Source organism: Lacerta agilis, chromosome 2, assembly GCF_009819535.1.
Source record: "Lacerta agilis isolate rLacAgi1 chromosome 2, rLacAgi1.pri, whole genome shotgun sequence".
Classification (NCBI taxonomy): Eukaryota; Metazoa; Chordata; class Lepidosauria; order Squamata; family Lacertidae; genus Lacerta; species Lacerta agilis.
This window is the reverse complement of record NC_046313.1, coordinates 37,437,856-37,460,999: the sequence shown is the minus strand read 5'-3', so window position 1 is coordinate 37,460,999 and position 23,144 is coordinate 37,437,856. Positions and strand designations below refer to the sequence as shown.

The 23,144-nt window shown below is 47.5% G+C and overlaps 1 protein-coding gene across 1 annotated transcript in view; it reads left to right on the top strand.

The window, feature by feature from the left end:
* Positions 1-22,079, top strand: part of USP43 (ubiquitin specific peptidase 43) — an 84,153-nt gene extending 62,074 nt beyond the window's left edge. Inside the window, exons 8-15 of the mRNA XM_033139557.1 lie at positions 1,082-1,217; positions 11,334-11,437; positions 13,917-13,994; positions 14,526-14,655; positions 15,573-15,900; positions 18,073-18,231; positions 19,359-19,517; positions 20,567-22,079. Of these exons, the coding sequence (XP_032995448.1) occupies positions 1,082-1,217; positions 11,334-11,437; positions 13,917-13,994; positions 14,526-14,655; positions 15,573-15,900; positions 18,073-18,231; positions 19,359-19,517; positions 20,567-21,606 (2,134 nt within the window). The 3' untranslated portion in view covers positions 21,607-22,079. The remainder of the gene's footprint in view (positions 1-1,081; positions 1,218-11,333; positions 11,438-13,916; positions 13,995-14,525; positions 14,656-15,572; positions 15,901-18,072; positions 18,232-19,358; positions 19,518-20,566) is intronic.
* The last annotated feature ends 1,065 nt before the right edge of the window (positions 22,080-23,144 follow it).

Genomic DNA, 23,144 nt, shown 5'->3' with positions numbered 1-23,144 from the left:
GTTTGTGCCTTCACGTCTCATCGTGGTGTTGGATATTGCTTGGGGATCTTTCTTGCACCCAGTAAAGCCGACTGATGCAGAGGACTGGCCAAACGCACCACAGGGTGAGAGCACAGAGAGAGACCGTTTCCCTCAATCCTTTGCCTGCACTGCCTCCTGCTGGTCTTGCACCCTTCGTCTTGATGAACTCCCCTTTAGTCAACATAGAGGAAGCTGAGATTGGTAATGTAACCACCACCGCTGTCAGCCATTCAAGAAAACATGAATGCACAACCAATCACCCCTTCATCATTTCCCCTTCTCAGGCAGTGTCAGTTGGGGAGAATTGCAGCCAGACAGAGGTGAACTGGCTGAACAAACATAGGGGAAATAGGAAGCTGCCTTATACCAAGTCAGACCACTGAATCCATCCTGCTCAGTATAGTTTGCACTGATGGGCAGTGACCCTCCAAGGTTTCAGACAGGGATCGCCTCCAGCCTTCCTGGAGATGCTAGGGATTGAATCTGGGACCTTATACACGGAAGGTTATATTCCATCACTGAGCTACGGTCCTTCCCCAGGTCAAGCAGCACGCTTGTGTGAATGCTTTAAAAAGTGCAGGCATTTATATTAGTGGCTTAAGTGCAGGATGCTCTTTTCCTACCCAAGAACAGCAATGGGACTTTAGTTTGCCGGCTGCTCATTGTCCAGGGTCTGCAGAGGGTCGCCTGAATGGTAACATTCTATTTGGGTAGCAGCCTGGGAAGAATATCACCCCAACCTCAGTGATGCTGCTCTGTTATACCCTGACACCTGAAATGTAGTTGTATTTTACGGAGAGCAATGGGCCTGGGCAAAATGATGAGTGATGGAGCAGGAGAAGTGGGAAATTTAGAGCATCTTTCTTGCTGAACTCTGGCAGTCGGCTATTCTGAAATAAGTCCCTGCTGGCACGATCAAATTAATGTGATGTTGAATTCCACCCTTCATTTCATTGGGAAGTAACTTTAAAATTTAGATACCTCTGCCAGCGAGTGGCTTCTTTTGTATCACTAAGTGAGCAAAAGGCACCTGAAGGCTAGTTTCTTGCACAACCCACAGCAATTCTCTAATGTGTTTTTCAGGTTTGGCCCCTCCTTTACTGATGCGGGAAGACAGAGCCATGTTGTGGGATCAGCTGCAGCAGTGCATCCTGGGCAAAATGCGCTATTTGATGAGAAGGGAGGCCCAAGTACAGGTGAGTCCATCCTGCTGTCCAGGCAAAGGGCGTAGCAAGGGGGGCGGGCCGCCCCGTGTTCCATCATGGAGGGGGTGACAAAATTATTAAGGAACAATTTTTTTTTGATTATTTTTTTTTAAATGCCTGCTCCGAAGGTCTTATCTTACTATACTAGGGATTATATAGCTATATATTGAAATTTCATGCCTATCGGTTAATATCTTGACCCTCCTCCCACCAAAATAGCTGTTCACTTGGCTGTTTCCTATGTTATGAAGGCTGAAAATTTCAGTTCAGAGAACACTTACTGTTCCCAACCCTAACCTGTGGAAAGCCATCTAACTAGACTTTAATTTGATTTGAGATGTGAGGCAATTTAATTATGTTTGATTTTATACCAATGTTATGTATCTGATGTTAGCCACCCTGAGCCCGACTTTGGCCGGGGAGGGTGGGATATAAAAAAGTTTTTTTTAAATTACTTACTATTCCTTTGTAAGAAAATATGAAATAACTTAAACATTTTTGCGGGGGGGGGGGGGATCAATGGGGGGTTGACAAGAATTTTTCCACACCGGGTACCACCTGACCTTCCCATGCCTGGGGGGGGGGGTTTGACAAAAAAATGTTTGCCCCCGGGTACCAATTTACCTTGCTACGCCCCTGATCCAGGCACTGTTGCATCTGCCCTGTTTCTCCTGCTCCTGGCAGTAGGAGAGATGCAATGTTCGAAGGGCAGCAGCTTATTACAGAACATACTGTACTCACAGCAAAATTTAAGCAGGAACAGAGTGCCAAGAGTCAGTAAGCATGCCAGGGAGCTCTTGGGTCATCCTACCCCAGCCCCAAATCCCTTAGGAAGCAGCCATCGCTCTCCCAAGTCACAAATCATGATGGGGCAGGGGAAACTACCTCCACTTGTGGGCAATTATTGGGCTGTAACTGTAGTTATTTGTACATTTCTTTTCCATTTCAAATTATTTATTTGCTTAACTACCCTTCATCAGCAAGGATCATGGGGCAGTGTGAAGAAATATCATTAAACAATAAGTTCCGCTGAAGCACGCAAAAACGTAGTAGTGTAGAACAATAATCTGGCCTTCCCCTTAATTATTGCAACCAACCAATGCAGAACAGCATCAAACTCTCCCAAAGACAGAAGAAGAAGAAGAAGAAGAAGAAGAAGAAGAAGAAGAAGAAGAAGAAGAAGAAGAAGAAAAGAAGAAGAAGAAGAAGAAGAAAAGAAAGAAGAAGAAGAAGAAGAGTTTGGATTTGATATCCCACTGTATCACTACCCGAAGGAGTCTCAAAGCGGCTAACATTCTCCTTTCCCTTCCTCCCCCACAACAAACACTCTGTGAGGTGAGTGGGGATGAGAGACTTCAAAGAAGTGTGACTAGCCCAAGGTCACCCAGCAGCTGCATGTGGAGGCCTGGGGATCGAACCCGGTTCACCAGATTACGAGTCCACCGCTCTTAACCACTACACCATGCTGGCCGAGTGAAGAGATGTGTCTTACGACTGTCAGAAACTCAGTAATGAGGGTGACAACCAAAACATCCTGGGTGGGGTCATTTTATGGGCAGGATGCCACCACTGAAAAGTCCCTGTCCTGCGTTTTGGGATCATGAGCAGTGTTTCCCGCCCCCCACCGGCAGCAGATCTCAGCACCTTGGCTGGCAGGTACCAAGAGAGGTACTCCTTCAAAGTATTTGGGCTCAAAGTTGTTTAGGGTTTTTAATGTTAACATCTGAACCTTAAATTGGCCCTGGCTGGCAGCCAGTGAAGGTTGCATAGAATTGGTGTTACGTGGTGCTTTACTCTATATAAGAGAGCAGGTCCCTGCCTCAAGAGGCTTACAAACTGGAATATAGAATGGCAATAGCAAAGAAAGGACAGGGAAAGGAAAGGAAGGCAGGGGAAAATGTGCTTTATTTCCATTACACATACTCGGGCTTACTTACAGGAAGGCACAGCGACAAATTATAAACTTTGATCTAGTTCTGAAGACACTAAATTCCTCATAGGGAAAAATGATTTAGTTAAGTGTTATATTTTTTGTGTCTGTTACTTGCCTTTTGGAGTTGCTCTAAGTGGGTAGCGTTTTAATTAAATTACAGCTTATTAAATCATAATTGGTTGCCACAAGGGACCTAAAATTAAATTCCTGTGCAAAATGAAGATTGATTATTGCATCCAGATCCAGGGTAGTCAATTGTAGATGCTTGGCAGGTCTTTTTCCCTGGCATGATTGACACCATGTAGTACTCTCAGAGGGGAGAGAATCCTGCTTCCGGCCTCCTAATCCCCTCTGTTTCTTCCAAACCGAACATTTGGAAATAAAAACTGCGGCAATAAACACTGCCGATTGCTTGCACTGAATGGGAAAAAAGCATTCTCAGGGGTTGTATGTTTATAAATAGACATTTCCTCCCGTCTGTGTTCACGCTGAATGTTTGGCAAGGACTCATGTTTTCCCTTTTATGTTGGCTGGGACAGCAGAAGCAGTGGTAGCCTCCGGCAAAGCGATGTGCTCACTGGGAACAGGGATGGGGTGAAGTGAGATGGTGGCTGCAAGGTTAGGGGAGGTATGGGGCAGCAGCAGTGGCAGCCCCAGAGGTATGTGTATAGGGCTGTTGTCCCAACTGTCCCTCAACCTCACCACTGCTTCCTCACCTCCTTTTGAGGAGCATCTCTGGGAGGATGCCGATGCCACTGCCACTGGCACTGCCACCCCACCCCTCCATGAGCTCCCACTGGTACACAATGAGCTGCCATTATGAGGAGTGGCAGGGACTCCTGCATGGTGTTTCTCTGTGCCTGCATTGGCGGTGATGGTGGTAGTCCGGAAGTGCCGCACAGCAGTTTGTCCCAGGTGCAGCCCTCTACTTTTTCTCATAGGAGCGAGTAGACACCATTCATATATATGGGTGTGGAAGCAAAGCGATGTACTCAGGAAGGTAATTGGAAGGGATGACTAAGCTGGCCCCTTGTGAACACTGTGACCGGGGGTGCGCTCTCATCTTTTTGCTGAAGGCATGGAGAGGGTAGCTGTAGAAGAACCGGTGGCTACAGCAGGCATTTCCCAGTGTTTGATCCTGATGTGTGGCCCAGCTCTTGCCTGCCTCTCCTGTGTTTACGGATAGCAAGTTGATGTGGTTCTTTGCAGTCTGTGAAGTGTTGTGTGCCGTTGTCTGGAAGAAGATGTGCCAGGCATATAGTACTGCTATTTTTTAATTATTATTTCAGCTTCTATAGCTAAATTATCTAGTCGAACACTGAAAACAGTAGGCTTCCCTTTTGGAAGAGGTGCTCTCCAGATTCATCTCCAGAGCCGATCATTTCCAGTGTAATTTGTGACAAAAAGTGGAGGGTGGTGGTTTTGTGCTCATCAGCACCAGGGGCCTCAGGGTAGCATGAACTGGATGCCAAGACTCTCCTTGCCTCCCGCAAGCCATTTTAACCATTGCTCCAAATGTGGGTGTTGCAGAAAATAATGTTCTACTTCAATCAGCGTCCAGAAACCAAGCCTTATGAGGAATGGTTCAAGGACCTGGGTATGTTTAGCCTGGGAAAGAGGAGACTGAGAGGAGATATGATAGTCATCTTCAAACAAGCTTGTCACATGGAAGGCGGAGCAAGCTTGTTTTCACCTGCTCTGGAGGGTAGGACTTGAACCAATGGCTTTGAGTTACAAGAAAGGAGATTCTGACTAAACACCAGGAAGAACTTTCTGACAGTAAGAGCTGTTTGGCAGTGGAACAGATGCCCTTAGGAGGTGGTGGGCTCTCCTTCATTGGATGTTTTTAAGCAGAGGTTAGATGGCTGTCTGTCTTGGATGCTTTAATTGTGATTTCTGCCTTGCAGGGGGTTGGACTTGATGACTCTTGGGGGTCCCTTCCAATTATATGATTCTGTGATCATTACAGCTACCTCAATTACAGCATCCCAAAGTCTTTATAGGAAGTCCAGTTGTTCATTTATATAATGTGACGTTTGGTACCTCGGTTCTCTCTGGAAAACCACTCCCATCATGGCTTGTTCACCTATCCTAGTGTGCTTATGGGTTGTCTGTGCTTACACAGCAGTGAGTGAAAAACACTCTGCACACTCTCAGTGGAATTCTGTTATCACTTCATGTATTTCGGGAATAAGGCCTGGGAATAGGGGCTCCCGGACTCAACCCATGAAGTGGTATGCTTCAAAGTAAGAAGAAAGGGGCAATGAGAGAGAATTCTAAATGTAGAGAGATGATTGCCAGGACATTCTGTTTTCCCCTGAGACCCACAAAACCCCAGAAATTCCAGGTACATTTTATAAATGAAGGTGAGCAGCCTGCAGTGTATCATTCATTCTCCTCCATTGGTTATCTTTTGGAAGAGCAGAAAGAAATATATTGCTATTGCAGACTGTAGCATTTCCCATTGATCTGTGCAAGTCCATTGTCTGGTGGCCCATAGTAATGAACTGTTCGGAAGAAAATAATGCCCCTACTTAATGCGCCTGGTCAGTGAATCAGGGCATGGGGACAAATTCATCCTTCTTGAGCCCAGCAGCTGCCTTAAAACATGCCATTAGCACGTGCACAGTTTATGCTGCTTCAAGTTACCTTCATTCCACCTGTCTAACTAAAACTTGGCTACCTTCATTCCTTCCCAGTGATGTGTCTCCTAGGATGGACTCGAAAGTCAAGCATTGCTTGGGACGGTTTGGCAAGGAAAGAGTGGGCTGAAAAATAAATACAAGCAAACAAATAGCACACGGCTGTCCTTTTAAATCTGACCACATGCAGAGTGCTTTATGTCGTGATCCTGGTATGTGCAGCCGCTTAACAGGCTTCTTCAAGCCTATGGAATTTGCAGTGGATAGGGAAGATTGGATTTTAGACATGGTCAATCTTTCCATGGGAACAGCTTCCTGCATGGAGTAGTTATCCGCACAGATCCAAAACAATCAGGGTGGTTTTTAGTTGTTTTCATTTGGACCCACCCTATAAGATGGAAGGGCTGTAATTTAGGGGTGGAATGCATGCTGTGCGTGACCCAAGTTCAGGGCCTGCCATCTCCAGATAAAGGCTATAAAAGGTTACTGCCTGAAATCCTGTAGAGCCACTGCCAGTCAGTTTACCAAACTAAACAGACCGATGGTCAGATTCAGTACAGCAGCTTCCTATGTTTCCATTTGTGATTCTGAATTTGGCTTCAAGTGAATATTCACCAGATCCTCCCCCAGATTGCTTTGCTTTGAGCATCTGGCATCAATGGGGTACATGTAATAGACTTGTAACTGGTATTTTATTTCAGTAGTTAAATGCAGTTACAAAAGCACCAAGCAAAAGTCACCAGCCACAGGCTGCGTGTTTATAGTGAGCTGTCCTTTAATGGCAAATGCCTGCACAAGTGAGAGCAACTGGGCATTTCTGCTGTGTGCGCTGCAATTCCCCCCCCCCCCCACACACATTCCCCTGTCAAGGCAGCAGCAGCAGCTCATCTTGCAAAAGAGTCACGGAGAGTGGTGAGCCAGCAGCACGGTTCATCCACAAGGGAGCCATCCCATAGCTGCTTGACATGAAATATTAAGATGGAGCTACCTAGCAAGACCGTGCCCCTTGCAAGGAGGCTTTGAGAGCCAAGACGTTTTCCCCGCTGAGGGCCAGGCAGCGAGTGGAGGTTTGCGGTCCATGAAGTCTTAATGAATTGGCTTCATAATAACCAGCTCCGAAACGAGCAAGCCAACTGCTGCACGAGGGCCCAAAGACTGCGCGAGGGCTCGAGCGGGAAGGCTTTCCCTGTGGTCGTCACCTTGAAATGTGACGGGTGAGAAGACTCACAGAAGCAGGCAAATGTTGCGACGCAAAGGCAGGCCGTTCTGCCAGCGTGGAATTCACCATGTAAAAACACCTTCTTCTGGAAAAGGGAGCAGGTTGTGTCTGGGTTTTTGTAGAAGCTTCCGGAACTTCAGTGGGCCATGGGGCTTTCCTGTACAGCTGAGGGCAGGATTTTGCTCCCTGTTGTGGAACAGAGCCTCTTCTCCTCCAAGGAGAAATCAATGGCGTAGCCCAAGCCCAGAAGAGCTGAAATCCCCTGTAAAGCTCACAGAGCATTGTGCAGTCCCCAAAGGATTTGAAGGTAGGCTGTTCTAATTGCAAACAGACCTATTAACACAGGTAAATAACCAGACCATGACAAGCTCCTGAGGGGCAAACTTGTGACGTTTTAACATGTCACAATGAGAACCCCTAGTAATTGTCAGTTGCATGAAAGTACCTCATAGAATCATGGAATTGTAGAGGGACAATGAGGGTCATCCAACCCCCTGCAATGCAGGAACCCTTTACCCAACATGGGGCTCAAACCCACGACCCTGAGATTAAGAGCCTCGTGCTCTACCAGCTGAGCTATCCACAGCGCTGGCCTTCCATGTCTCATGCAAATGGCTGTCATCTTCTTTCCTGATAATGTGGTGTTAGGAACTGGGTGTGTTCAGTGCCCAGGAAAATATTGAGGAAGCAAAGGCTTTAATAAGGTGAAGAATCAGTCGGGGGGTGGATGGGCATATCTGTGACTTTTTGTTGTTGTTCAGTCGTTCAGTCGTGTCCGACTCTTCGTGACTCCATGGACCAGAGCACGCCAGGCACACCTATCCTTCACTGCCTCTCGTAGTTTGGCCAAACTCATGTTAGTAGCTTCGAGAACACTGTCCAACCATCTCAACCTCTGTTGTCCCCTTCTCCTTGTGCCCTCCATCTTTCCCAACATCAGGGTCTTTTCCAGGGAGTCTTCTCTTCTCATGAGGTGGCCAAAGTACTGGAGCCTCAACTTCAGAATCTGTCCTTCTAGTGAGCACTCAGGGCTGATTTCTTTGAGAATGGATAGGTTTGATCTTCTTGCAGTCCATGGGACTCTCAAGAGTCTCCTCCAGCACCATAATTCTGTCACCATATCTGTGACTACTAGTGGCAAAACAAGAAAAATGGACCTAGGTAACAGGCATTGATTGATTGATTGATTGATTTTTTTAAAAAAAGAGGATAGAAAAGGCTAAAGGTGGAAAGCTCACTTGGAATGACCAGGTGTAGCCTTTCTCCTTCACTGTGGGGATTTCATCTCCTACCAATTTCCCCAGCTGTAGCTTATTGTGAGCACCCTGACCAGGGACACTGTGACATCTATGTTCATTGCTGTTTCCACAACATGTATACAGGAAATCAGCGTTGCTGGTAACTAGTAGCAGAAGACAACTCTCATAAAGGTTATTGTAGAGTTGGATAAGGGGGCTTACGGTGAAAAGACAGCCAAGGAAGAGGAGGAACGTGATAGAAGTGTATAAAGAGAAAATAGACATGGGGCAAGTTTTATCTTCCCCCCCTAAACACTAGAACTTGTGGACATTCCATGAAACTGAATGTTGGAAGATTCAGGACAGACCAAAGGAAGTCCTTCTTTACATAGCACACGGTTGAACTGGAATTTGCACCCACCCGATGAAACGATGGCCACCAAATCAAATAACTTTAAAAGAGGATTAAGCATGTTCATGGTAGGTAAAGCTGTCAATGGGTATTGATCACAAAGTGACACTCACACACCCTCCCCTTCCTGCTGTTAGGAGAGGCTGCCTAGTACAGTGCAGGGTCTCAGTTATACACCCCCCCACCCTGCCATCTTTTGAATACATCAGGAGCTAACAAGCCCCCTTGTAACTTAACACAGCTTGTTCTGGGTTCCTGGTTCCAAAGAGCTGTTTTCATTAAATTAGGTTTAATTAAAACATGCAGGTATTTAATTAACTCTGTGGCCCTCTGCTGCCTTCATGGTTACCCCAGGGATATTTATAGAAGTGCAGGCAATGGAGCCAGCTGACCTTTTGGAGGCAAATAAGTGGGGGGCGGGGCGGGGGTGGCTCTGCTGCCCTGTAACTTTGAAGACCAGACATAAGAAAAGTGAGAAGCAAGTGACACAAGAGTAGAGCATTTTTTCCTGTATATCAAGACTGGGAGTAAAAAAAAGGGGGGAATCCTTAAGCATGTCAGGAAAAGCGAGATAGATAAAGGCAGGGCTAAGGGTGTTTGATTTTTTGAATAAGAATGACCCTGCAAAATTTGTTATTGGGTTCCTCCTAAAAATGCCTGTCTGGAGTTTCTAGCTTGCATGGTTGCAAGGAGAGCAAAGTTTCAGCAATATCATGAAATGTCTTAAATTGGGGTGGAGTAGTAGAGGGAAATTGATCAAGATTTCCAGTGGGCATGGGGGCAGAGCATATGCACCCTGCAGAACTATTTGGCTCTCTCCTGGTTAACAGAAGCAAAGTATTACACAACATAACTAACCAATTTGCATAATGTATGTTTTGAAATGCCCAGGCAACACCTGTTGCTCAGGGCTGGTGGTGAGACCCAGTTATGAAGTCTTGAACTTCTGGACAGGTGGAACAGGGGTTGCAGATACCTGTTCCAATGAGAGGTTGTCCTTTCCAGTCCCCAGTGTGTCGAGGGTCCTATGTCATGTGGAGGAATGAGCTTGTAAGCCTCTAGCACTCAGTGGGAAGTCCTGTTTGTATTACACTAAGGAAATGAGGAATCCAGTAAATATCAGCTGGCCTGGAACATACTGTCTCCTGGAACTCTGATGTTGATCAGTTGACCTTCGTCAAATATGTCCTCCGTGTTTTTTCTGGTACCCTGGACCCTGCTTGGTGGACAATTGAGGCTCTGTCGTTCTCACTCCAGAGACTCAGCCTATTTTTCTCTGAGCTTTTTGGACTTCCAATGCGGCATTCTGTTCATGGCAATGTACGGTTTCATTGGCTGATCTATAAACGTGGGGTCTGCTGTTGCCTCCTCGGCTCCATGAGGATAGGAATGTAATGAAGCTAATTTTGAAGTGACACCAACTCTTGCTGGCAGAAGCCAGGGATGAGGTGGGGAGGAGGAGCAGGAGGTCAGAGTTGCTGGTTACTCCCTGCTCCCATCCCCAATACAAGCGGTGCTGGGGTGGGGTGGGGCAAATCACTCTTTCTGACACCTGTCTAAGGGATGGGTGGATTATAATCTGAACAGTGTCAAGATAATGGATTCATATTTGTCCCCTCATCAGGTCTCATTACAGTCTCTGTCAAGAAGACGAGGGAGCTGGACACAAAACATAATGAAATTTGGAATGTACTGGCTAATCATACCTGCTTTTAATGACAAAACAGCATTATGGAGCGGGAAGGAGGGGTAAATGAGTCCATTTGTATGACAACAGGGAAATTGCAACTGGCACCAGGGGGAAAAGGTTGTGGAATGCTAGACAATTTTCGGATGGAGCGGGAGACAAGTGAGATGGTCGTCGTTGTATGGGATCCATCTGCCTGTGTGAACATGCAATTTACTTTAAGTGCGTTATCAAACCCCCACTCTTTGTGTTAGATTAATTAGTCCACAATACTGATCACCTCCTATTTCTGTTTGGAAATGGAAATGGAAATCACAGCTCCGCTCATAAGCATGCACTGGAAAACTAGAGGAAGCTTTCTTTTGCCACTCTTTTTTCAACTCCCCCCCCCCCTTGATAGAAAAGGATGCTCTGAGTTTCATTGTCTACTAGCCACACACCTGACTTTAGAGTGGGTGGGCCTAAGAAATAGCTGTGAAGAGGATCTGTAGCCCTCCAGGTGTTGTTTGGTTATAGCTCACATCGTCCCTGAGCACTGGTGGTCACCCTGGCTGGAGCTGAGATACTGTTGCATGGTGGACCGTTTGAGTCTTTGAGAAATGAGCTCCATAGTGAACTGTTTGAGTACTAGAGAAATGTGTGCCTCAACAACAACAAACAACAACAACAGAATTATCCAATCATCTCAGCATAGTCAGGTTCAACACTCTTGTTTTTTCCTGCAATTGCTAAAGAGGGGCAGCAGCCCACTTCCTTGCAGAAGTAACAGACTGTGTTAACCATTCCATAGTTACTCACTGAAAATCTGCTAGAGACACCTAGATTCACTCCCAAAGGATATGGGATTATCACAAAAGATTAGCCACACAGCGCTCTTCCCACACTGCAGCTGCCTCATTGTTTTTGCCCCACCCTGAGCCCCTGATTTAGCAGAGTCTTTGACTCCTTCTCTCTCCCCTTCCTTTGTCTTTTTCAGGCTACTCCGAGCCTGTTCCAGGTGCGAGTGGTTGGTGGTTCTGCGCTTTGCAGCTACCTCTCTCCCCAGGACAGCTGGCCTCTCTATCATCCAGCGGTGGACAGGTAAGAGATCTAACACAGAGATACTGCTAGGAATCAGTGACTGGAGGGATCCTGTAATCGAAAGAGCAGGGAAGAGCCCGATTTGAGGCGATGCCTACAGCTGTATTGCATGGCAAATTCTTGCGGGTACCAATTCATGAGCGTCTTTGTCCATGCATGTCCAATAAGGTGGAATCTGTTACTCACATTCTTCTATTTTGTGAACTTTATAGTGAAGAGCGATCTCGTCTTATACTACCCCTTTTATCAAAATTTATACCCTTGCAATATTATTTGGAATTTTCTCCTGAAATTTTGCGTAAATTCCTTTTAGAAGACTCTTCGAGCTCAGTATCTTACGCTGTGGCCAAATTTTGCACCCTCGCTATTAGAAAATGTAAATCTCTTTATTGAATAATATACTATAAATTCTTTTTAGTGCTATTTTACCTCTGGCCTTTTGGATTTTGTCCCCCTATGATGATGTTGCTCGCCTTTTGGTTGGAGTTGTGTTGTTTTGCGGCGCTTGCTGTAATAAAACTGAACTGAACTGAACAATAGATACCCAGGGCAGCTAATTTCCTTCCGTGGCATCTTCCCTGCTTTTCAAACTCGCCGGCACCAAGGCTGCGCACCAGGCCTGGCAGTCGTGAAGCGGCAGTGCCCAGCCGGACGTGCATCACTGTCGAGCCATCGCGGAGGGCCGATGAATTATTAATGCCTTGCCGCTGCTAGCTGGATCTAGTCAAAGATAATGTTAGCTCAGATAATTTCCCCTGGAAGCAGAGAAGTGAATCGGACTGCTGTCGCCATGCGTGTGTATGTGCCCACAACCCTTACTAATTGCATTGCTCCCTTGCCCCCAAAGGCTTCTATGGGGATTCCCTGTCGGGGAGTTAGGTGCATGGAGCTTAAGCGGAAAGAAGCAGGAACCCAACCTAAGCATATCTTCTGTGTGTATGGGCACACCACAGCACCAGGCTGGGGCTGGGAGTTGCCTGCTGCAGGGAAGATTAAAAGTTCAACTTCGGCTCTTCTGCCGGGTCTGAATTGGAGCAATGAGCCTAGCCTGCCCCTATCCTTGCCCTTTAGGGCTGCAGGTGCTTGAACCTATTGCTAGCTATGCAAGTAGGCCTCCTGTGCCTGAGCGTCTTAAGGCAAAAATGGGGACATCGTGGCTGCTGTGGGGAAGAGCAGACCCACCAACGGGTCACAGGGCTTTGTAATAAGGAAGTAGTCAGATGGCTAGAGGTGTGCACTAGTGACAGCATGACACCTGATTACTGCATTGCAGGGGGTTGGGCTAGATGACCCTCAGGGTCCCTTCCAACTCTACAATTCTGTGATCTGTATGTGACGGCAAAGAGGCTTTACTTCCCGTTGGGGTTAATCTGTAGAAAGAAATGTGCCCTAGTTTTAAAGCCTGCCAAGGAGTCGAGCAGCCATGATCCCTGATCTGGGGACCCTAGTTCTTCATTTCAGATTTGCAGTTATTGCCTGCGTGTTTTTTTCTCAATGGCACTTTGCACCTAGTCAGAGATGAATTCTTCAGTCTTACTTTACCTCCTCCCGGGTTGAGCCCTAGCACTGAAGACATGCACAGAATTCCAAATACTTTGGGAGGGAGTTGGACAAAGGGGGAAAGGCCATAGTTTACAACAACAACAACAACAACAATTTATTATTTATACCCCGCCCATCTGGCTGGGTTTCCCCAGCCACTATGGGCAGCTCCCAACAGAATAGTAATAACAATAAAAAGCAATTAAAACACCAAAAATAAAAATAAAAACTTCCCTAAACAGGGCTGCTTCAGATGTCTTCTAAAAGTCGGATAGTTGTTTATTTCCTTGACATCTGATGGGAGGGCGTTCCACAGGCGGGCACCACTACTGAGAAGGCCCTCAGCCTGGTTCCCTGTAGCTTCACTTCTCGCAGTGAGGGAACTGCCAGAAGGCGCTCGGATTGGACCTCATGCAGACTAGGGTCTGTTTCCATAATGCCCACACTGCAGCCCTTTGCACAAGCATGAAACAAGACAATATGAGGCTTTCGAGGAGGCAAACCTCCATAGCAGGATCCCAGAAGCAGGAGCTGATTAATTGCCAAACCCTCCCAAAGCAGCTTGGAGTTGGGGATCTTCAGAGACAAGCCCCACAGGTCAAAGTGACATGGAATGTGTGGCAGTAACAGAGGCTTAGATACTTCCTGGTGCACTGTTCCCTTTCCCTGTTTGCAAGTGTCTCAGTAAGCAAAGGAACACCAGATGAAGCTTCTTTGAAACCATGGGTTTTATCCAACTAAGCACATCTCAGAGCAGAGCCATTGAAATTAATGGACCTACGTTAGTCCTGTTCATTAATTTCAATGGGTTTATTCAATTCTCCAGGGCTAACTGGACTCTCCATTTTCTCTGGGATAAACCTGTCTGAATCATTACATTCAAGGCTACTTGCATTGGAGCCTGCAGCATAAATCTAATGGCTCCATCTTCCCGCAGAGCGCTTCAGTTTGGTGGTCCTGGTGGTCCTGCACATGTGAAGCTGGTGATCGAGTGGGATGTGAGCACCAAGGAATGGTGAGTGTGCGTTGGAAGTACATTGTGTTAAATCTCCCTGGCCTGCCATCATGGTGGGCACAAGTGTGGCTCCTTAAAGGACTTTCAGTCTGGTTGTTTTCCCCCCTGAAATTCAAATGGCGTTTGCACCGCACTGCATCTCCCCCCCTCCCCCATTGACAGATCCCTGAACTGGACTGAACGGGGCATTTGCTGCATCAGCACAATTTGCCAATTCCGGTCGTAGAGCCCCTCAATTCTAATTTCCCTTTTTTCACCAAAGGCGCGCACCCCCCCCCCCCCCTCAAAACCACCCATGCTCATGCATTTAGACTGTGTTCACGCAAAGGGCAGATACATGCCATTCACACAATTTCTGGCCAACTGGTCAGAGATATTATGGATTAAAGCTCTGGATGGGAGTTGAGAGGAACAGGTGGTTTGGCTTGGGCATGCGTACATCATTATGTGGACCCATTTGCCTATCCATAGTAGAGTCATGATCAGGTCCAAGCCATTGCTGACACCCCCCCCCCACCTGCATTTTTGCAGCTTGTTTGGCAACATCCAGGAAGAAGTGGTTGAGGATGCAGAAAGCGTGAGGCTGAAGCAGCAGCTCCACCAGCAGCAGCATAGTTGCACCCTGGACGAATGCTTCCAGCTCTACACCAAGGAGGAACAGGTATCCCCGCATGAGTGCCAAGGACATGCTGGGATTCAGCTTGTTTATCATTCGTTTATTGCATTTATCTCTGAGGTGTGCAAGGTGGTGTACATAGTTCTCCCCATCCTCATTTAATCCTCACAACAACCCTGTGAGGTAGGCTGGGCTGAGAGGCAGTGAATGGCCCAAGGTCACCCAGTGAGCTTCATGGCTGAGTGGGGATTTGAACCCTGGTCTCCCAGGGTTTATCCTGACACTAAACCACATGGGCACTCAATTGCGATGGAAACAACTGAAGCAGGTCTCTCCCTACTGACTGGCAGATGGCAAACAACGCAGACCCTGCGATCATCACCCGAGCCACCTCCTCCATGAGAAGTTCAGAGTACGGCAACACAAGAAGGGGCCTTTTCTGCAGTGGCTCCTTGCTTTTGCAATGCTCTCTCCAAAGAGGCGCGCCTGGCACCCCAATACATATCCTTAGGCACCAGTCAAAAAGGTTCCTCTTCTCCCAAGCCTTTGGCTAATTAAACTATATATAGCCTTTTAAACTGCAGGGGGGTGGGGATTGTTTTTGTTTGTTACTATGTTGTGCATATTGTAAACTGCCCTGTGATCCTCGGATGAAGAGCAGAATAGAAATTTAATTAACAGCAACAGCATGAACAATAGAGATGGGAGTGCTCATTTTGTTCTCCCAGACTCTGTTTGGCTCAGGGGTGTCCTACATTTAACATGACTAACAAGGGTGCATAGAAGAGGGGGGAATTAATTGATTGCTGGTAGAATATGCCCATCAAGCAGTGTTGCCACCCACCCCTCTCATTCAAGTGATTGCTGAATCTGCGCTACAGTGTCTAAACCTGACAAAGCCCCTGGTGTCTGTTTTCTGTTCTCTTTCTTTCTCTCTCTCTCTCCCCCCCCCCCATCCGCAGCTGGCCCCTGACGATGCCTGGCGCTGCCCTCACTGCCAGGTGCTCCAGCAGGGCATGGTGAAGCTCAGCCTATGGACGCTGCCCGATATCCTCATCATTCACCTGAAGCGCTTCCGGCAGGTGGGCGAGCAGCGCCACAAGCTCTCCACGCTGGTGCACTTCCCCCTCCGCGGGCTTGACATGGCTCCCCACGTGGCCAAGCGCAACCGCGGCAGCAAGTGGGGCCCCTGGAAACACCCCGTGCTGGAAAGCGGCCAGTGCAACTTCCTCTACGACCTGTATGCCGTCTGCAATCACCACGGCAGCATGCAGGGCGGGCATTACACAGGTGAGTGTTCCCCTGGTGGGTGGGGAAAGTGCAGGAGAGTCGGTATAACTCTGGGCGACTGCTGCTGAAGGAGAGTAGTTTGCTGGGATTTGTGGGAGAAGGGAGATTAAAAAAAAAATCCTGCTCCAAGGAATGGTGAATTCTGCAAAATGAATACAGGTGTCCCCTTGCTCACTCGTGAATCCATAAACGTGCGGCACTTGGAAATAAGTAAATCGTTCAATTCAAACCTGGAAATGGCAGGAAAAAGCTAAAAGACCCTCCCCAGAGCCTGAAGAGGGTGTCAGTGAGGGCGCAGGAAGCCCCAAAGAGATGGGAAGCCCAGCGGGGCATTGATTACTATAGTTAAATGACATAGCTGTCAACTTTCCCTTTTTTTGGCGGGAAATTCCCTTATTCCAGCGCTGTTTCCCATTGCAAAAAAAGGAAGTTTGACAGCTCTGTTAAATGAATCTGCATTTAGGTCTTTGCTCTGCATACCGCATTGGCCCGCAAATTGCAAATCTGCAATAAAACTTTTTTTTTGTTCCGTTTTACTGTACAGTGCTGCCTCACAAGACGAAATTAATTCGTTCTGCGAGTGCTGTCGTCTAGCGAAAATTTCGCCTTGCGAAGCACGGACGGGGGAAGCGCGGTTTGACGGGGGGGGGGAACCGCGAAAATTTTTCGTCTTGCGAGTTGCGCCCATAGGGAAATTCGTCTGGCGAGTCACCCTTTCGTTAGCGAATGCCTTTCGTCTAGCGAGTTTTTCGTCTAGCGAGGCATTCGTCTTGCGAAGTACCACTGTATGTCTGTTTCAGTAGCGATATTCTGAAAGCCAATTTTTGTAAGGTGGTGAATTTAAGCTGCACTTTAACTTTTAACGGTCGGAATTTGGAAAAAAAGTGTGGCTTATATTCAGGCCAATACGGTATATTTCATTTTGTTTCTGCTACTTGCGGGGCAGGAGAAGGTGCTGCAATCTCACGCCCTGGAAGCACTTCTTATCTCATTTCTTCCAGACACGTTCAGGTTTATCTTCAGAGCTAGAAAACTAGAAATCTCCTTTGAAAAAAAGAAAAAAAGAAACCAAGGCTGTGGAAGGAATTCAATGTCATGCTAATTTAAAGTTGTTTAGCAGTGCACTAGTTTGCTGGAGGAGACTCTTGAGAGTCCCATGGACTGCAAAGAGATCAAACTTATCCATCCTTAAAGAAATCAGCCCTGAGTGCTCACTGGAAGGACAGATCCTGAAGTTGAGGCTCCAGTACTTTGGCCACCTCACGAGAAGAGAAGACTCCCTAGAAAAGACCCTCGTGTTGGGAAAGATGGAGGGCACAAGCAGAAGGGGATGGCAGAGGATGAGATGGTTGGACAGTGTTCTCGAAGCTACTAACATGAGTTTGGCCAAACTGTGGGAGGCAGTGAAAGATAGGCGTGCCTGGCGTGCTCTGGTCCATGGAGTCACAAAGAGTCGGACACAACTGAATGACTGAACAACAACAAAAAGTTTGCACTAGCAGATGCTAGTGCAAGAAAAGGCATAGGAAACCATCCTTGGTTGTGCAACAGATAACTACTGTAGTCCTGATACTTCCTGGTACACAACAAGCTTCCACTTGCACAACTATTGCACTGCACTTTGAATTGCACAAGCTTTATATTCATCCTTGCACTAGCAGAACAGCCCTTGTGCTGGCGGTTGAATCCAGGCCTGAGATTCTTAGGATGCTGGATACCATACATGGCAATAAATGTCCCTGTGTGAGACAATCACAGGCATGTGGATACAAGTAAGTTTATCAAGCAGGAAATGAATGTGAAGCTCCAATTCTGTTTGCAGACTACCTGCTTGGCCTGATCACATGCTAGAAAAATTATCCTGCTGTCCAGCAACTTTTCCTCCCTCTAGTGAACCCTTTGGCCCCCCAGATGTTGCTGAACTACAACTCCCAACCCCAGAAAACACGGCCAATCGTCAGGGATGACGGAAGTTGTAGTTCAGCAAAATCTGAAAGGGTCAACGGTTCCCCACGCCTGCAACAGATGCATTTGAAGCCCTCCATCTGAGAATAATCAATAGGAGTGGTCAGGATCTTTCACAGCAGCTTCAATATAATCCACCACGTTTGGAGGAAGTTCAGTCCCACCAGCCAGTGTCTCCGTTAATGTGGTTGTCTACTCTGTCCCCAGCCTACTGTCGCAACACCTTGGATGGTCATTGGTATAGCTATGATGACAGCACTGTAGAACCTGTCTTGGAGGATGAAGTCAGCACTCGTGGTGCTTACATCCTCTTCTACCAGAGACGCTGTGTGGTTCCAAGCTGGTCTGGTGGAAGCTCTGTTAGAGGTGCGTAAACAGTGCTTAACTTGTACAGTGACACTGTTCTGGGCATTTTATCTGTTCTGTGTCATTTACTGGTGGAATTGACAGACACACAAACTTCCAACAGAACACTGTATTGGATTTCAGAGCATGAGTCTTGAGACTCATGCTGGTGTAAGTCAAGGATGTGGGCCTCATTCAGTCCAAAAGAAGTCACTGTAAATTTGCTTTACCTTGATGTGAGACAATTGCAGGACTCATTGGGCAAGCCTCTACTGCCCAAGGGTTTCAGACCTCCCCACCCCCCCAGTAAAAAGGAGAGGGACTTGAGAAAGAGCCAATCCATTTCTCCAAAACTCAGGAAACAGCATGGCTGATTTCAGAGCTAGTCCCAGTTCAAATCCACTTCTTTCAACCTTCCTACCCACTAGGTTATTTCCCGCCCCCCTTTAGATTTTATTAAAGTTTGAAAAAAGATATGCAAAAGTTAATATCAAATACCCAATATCTTTTTAGAATATCAAAGATAAAATAATCTAAATAAAAACACACAAAAGAAAAGAAACAGAAAGAAAGAAAGAAAGAGAAAAGAAAAGAAAAGGTTATTTTTCTAACAGAAATGTTGCCATTTTGGAGTGTCATCAACACTTTTCACAATGTATATTGGGTGTGCTTGCTTTTGGTTTGTTGTTGAAGCATGGTTTTCAAAGCAACACAAAAAGTCTCTGGACATGAAAATGGATGTGAAATTTGGGTGGGTCCCCCCCTAAAGCAAATCCCCCCTAAAGCAAATCCCCCCTAAAGCAAATCCCCCCTAAAGCAAATACCCCCTAAAGCAAATACCCCCTTCAATATGTCAGCCAATAATTTTCTCCTTTCCACTGTCTCACTTCATCTAGCTTTTTAGTTGCTTTTACGGGTTTGTAATGCTTAACAAATTCTTGGCTTACCTCACTCCAACCAACCTAGTCCTAAATGCCCAACATGGCAGTTTTAGGTGACCAAGAGAAGGCCCATCTGGACCTCTGGTTGTGCAAAGCTTGCTGCTTCCCGTAATCCCTGTCTGACTTTGACAGCTGCACCTATTTCGGGGGAGTCCTTGGTGGAAGGCTCTCCCCAGAACACTTTAATTCTGTGGATTTCTCTTGCAGGTTCCACCAGTTCCTCTGTCTCGGAACACTGGCTGGCACGCCTCGGCGGAAACAGCAAGCGAGAGAGCCTGGTGTCCCGGAGCTCTGCTACCTGCCCATCTCTGACAAAAATGCCGGACTCACCTACCCTCACCAATGCCAGCAGCTGCCCAGAGAAAGGTGCCTGATTTATGCTATGCTGCTCACAATACACTTAGGCTTTCTAGTACAAAGTCCACCTCATTGCAGCTGACAGACCAGGTCCCTAGCCTTTGTCAGTGTTGACAAGGCTTGCAGGGTGCTCCCTTTGCTGAATGGCTCTCAGTGGCAACCAATGGACTGTTCTGCTAGTGTCAGGATGAATATAAAGCTTGTGCAATTCAAATTGCAGTGCAATAGTTGTGCTAGTGGAAGCTTGTTGTGCACCAGTACACAGGAGTATCAGGACTACAGTAGTCATCTGTTGCACAACCAGGGATGGTTCCCTATGCCTTTTCTTGCACTAGCATCTGCTAATGCAAACTAGCGCACTGCTAAGCAACTTCAAATTGGCAAATGTGCCTCAGTCCTTTTGAGCCAATCTCCAGCTCTGTGTTTGGTCCTTCCATTTGCCCAGCTCATCCTGTATCCAGATGATGGGCAAGCTTCCCACCCCTCTGAATCTCAAATCAATTGGCTTGGAATGAAACCAAGCTGCTTCTGCTAGAATTGAGAAACAGCTTATTTGCAAGCCGGTCCGCATTCAGACTGAGCTCCCCACTCTTTGGAACTCATCCCCCAACACGTCATCCAAGCCTCTTCCCCATCCCTCCCTCTTTCACTTACCTGGCTGCTGATGGTGCTGATGTTTGCTAAAATCAGGAGGGATATATCTACCTTCTAGTGCCTGGTGTGCAGCAACCAGGATGTGTAATTTTCCCCAAGGGCTGTCATAATACCAGCAGCCATATAAATAGGATTTTTTTTTTTAAGGGGTGGGGGATATTGGAGGATTAATGGGTGAGTAAAAAGGAGATGAATTTGAGAAAGGTTAGCTTTGATTAAAATCTGAGCCTGAGAAGAATTCAGGAGTTCTAATGTACACTCAGGCCCAAGAGTACAAGTCTGGGCAACGTCATCACTATTTTGCTAAACAAGCTTACACATTCCTGTGTTGGGAGTATGCGTCACTTCTCTGTCTTTAGAGAGTAACTGGAGCCCCTCCCAACCACCTTAATTTTCTTTTCTAGGTGGCTTTGAGTCACGACCCCTGGTGCGTGGTGTTCAAGGCAGAAGCATCAGCCTGAAAGCTTCCCCCAGTAAGGCCAAACTGGGAGCCCCCAAGCCAGTGCCCTTGCGATGGTCCTTCATGTCCAAAGAATGGCCAGCAGAGCCTTCTGGGGAACTCGTGGAATACCTGGAGTCGGGCCGCAGACCGCGGTTCACGAATGAGTCCATTGTCCCCCTCATGACCAAGGAAGGGGAGGACAGTGGGCCTTCGGTCGCCAAAGCAAAGCCCAATCCTCTTATCGCGGGCGTGGGCACCACAGAGAGCGCTGGCAAAGTGCCCACCAGCTTGGAGAACACAAGCAGCATTAAAAGAGCTGGGAAGCCAAAGGAGGATGTAGGTGAGCAGCCCCGGACTCCAAAGAAACTGGTGCTCTCTCTCAGCGCAGTACCTCCAATGAAAGATGAGGAGCCCATGGGCAAAGTGAACATCAATGGGACCTTGCGCACTGGGACAAACCTTCCCCCATCCAACTACCAGCCCAAGAGCAGAGGAGCTCAGGACCAAAAGCTCATGCCCTGTGTTGGGGAGAGGGACACTGAGGGCGAGAAGCAGCCAGAGGGGAAGCTGGCTGTCTTCAGAGCTGGCTTCCTGCGGAGGGACCCCAAGAGACACAGTGAGTCTGAGAGACATGGTGTTGCGCCACCAGCCATGGCATCCTCCCGGGCATCTCTCTCCAATGGTACATTGAGTTCTATCACGGGCAGCAGAGCAGTTGGCTCTGCCCTTGGCCGCGGCTGCACGGAGGGGCTGCCCAATGGGCGGATCTGCCGTTCTGAGTTGGACATCAAACGTGCTCAAAGCTCCTGCAGCAGCAAGGGGAGGAGTGACTGGCTGCTGAGCAGGTCAACCTCCTTTGGCAAGGCAAATAACAATGTCTCCTTGCAGGGTTACACACCACCAATAACTCTGGAGGGGGTTTCTTGTGGCACTTTCCAGCGGGCAAGATACCACACAGCATCTCTGGGCAGGAGACTAGCTGTACCCGAATCCAGCTTCTGAACTAGCCCGTGATTTCATGTGGAAGTACTGAAAGAGTGCCAACCCTGGGTGCTCTGGAGGTGCCAGGGCCTTTGGAAAGATCTGTAGATTGCTGGAAAGTTTCGCTGGTGCTTGTTTCACAAGGAGTTTCTCAAGGGGTGCTGAGTGACACCACTGCCTTGCCTGGGAAGGAAGATGCAACAGGGATATTGTGAACCATGGGGCTAGAAGGGTGGGGGAGAGAGAGGGGGATAGATCAGATGGGAGAATCTTAGAGGTAAAAGTATTTATTCTATACCGAGAGATAGCTTTAATGATGCTAGTGAAAGGATGTGCTGTTTTGTGACGGCATTTATTTTGGTACCAGGTAATGGGGAAGAGAAAAATATGGGGAGAATCTAAACATTGCCCTATGCAATAATACCAGCTTTTCTATTTTCTGCAGGCCTTTGGGTTTTACAGATCTATTTGTTATTAAAAATGTCTCAAATGCGTCATGAGCCTCAGTGGTTTGGGGATTCAGGGGTGGAACTGAGTGGGTTAATCCAGAGGTTGTCTGTTCACTCGGATGCTCTGGCAACGGGGAGGGGTAATTTCGGTTTTTGTGTTCCAGTCGGCTGGAAATGGATTCTGAAGCATTCTTCTCGAAGCCTTTAAATGTATAAAGTACACAGTATAAAATGGACTTGGGGGGGGCAGCTCTGTGCATTTCCTGGAGCTCCTTCCTACACACCAGAATGATCAAACTAGAGCTGTCTTAGATGTGAAATGTTTGATGTGGCTGCTGGAATCCGAGTTTCTGCTATCATGTTGCCTTGCTTGTGGCTCCACTTCCTACGGGATTCTTACCTCAAGCAACCAGATACGCCTGCATATTCTTGCCTCCGAAAGGTCCATTAACTTCTGGGTCTACTCTTAGTGTGAGACAATGATGAAATAATCAGACAGATGGTTAGCATTGTGGGGTGGAATGATGGGAGAAGGCTTTGCATTAGAGAGGTAGAGCTGGGGCAATACTCAAAGCCATGTGATTTGACAGAGGGGAAAAGAAGAAGAAGAATAAAAGATTCACCCCCCCACCCCCCACCAGGGACCCCAATGGAGGGGTGTGTGTGTGGAAGCAGAAAAACAAACCACCCCATAGGAAGGTTGGGTGAGTGTAGGCAGGGAAGAGCACAAGATGAGGCCCGTCACTGAAACCTAGGGCATGGGAGGAATTGAGTAGGAGTAGGTGACCTGCTGTCCGCAAAGGGGTTAAGGAGAATTAGGGCAGAGATCTTTGGATTTGTCAGTGTCTAAGGTGGTTGGTGATTTTGGAGAGTTCCACTTCAGTGGAGTGCAGAGAGCAGAACCCAGACTGCAGGGAGGCGAGAGAGGGGGGGGGGGAGAGAGAGAGAGAGAGAGACAGCAAAAGAAGGATGCGTCAGAAGTGTGTCATTATGGTGCTTGTGCAAGCAGTGCAGCCTGCGGAATCCAATTTATACTGCTGGTGTGGGGCCCTCGCTGCACAGTCCTTTCTAGAGCTACAAAGCAAGCTGCTGCGCAGACGTTCTCTCAGA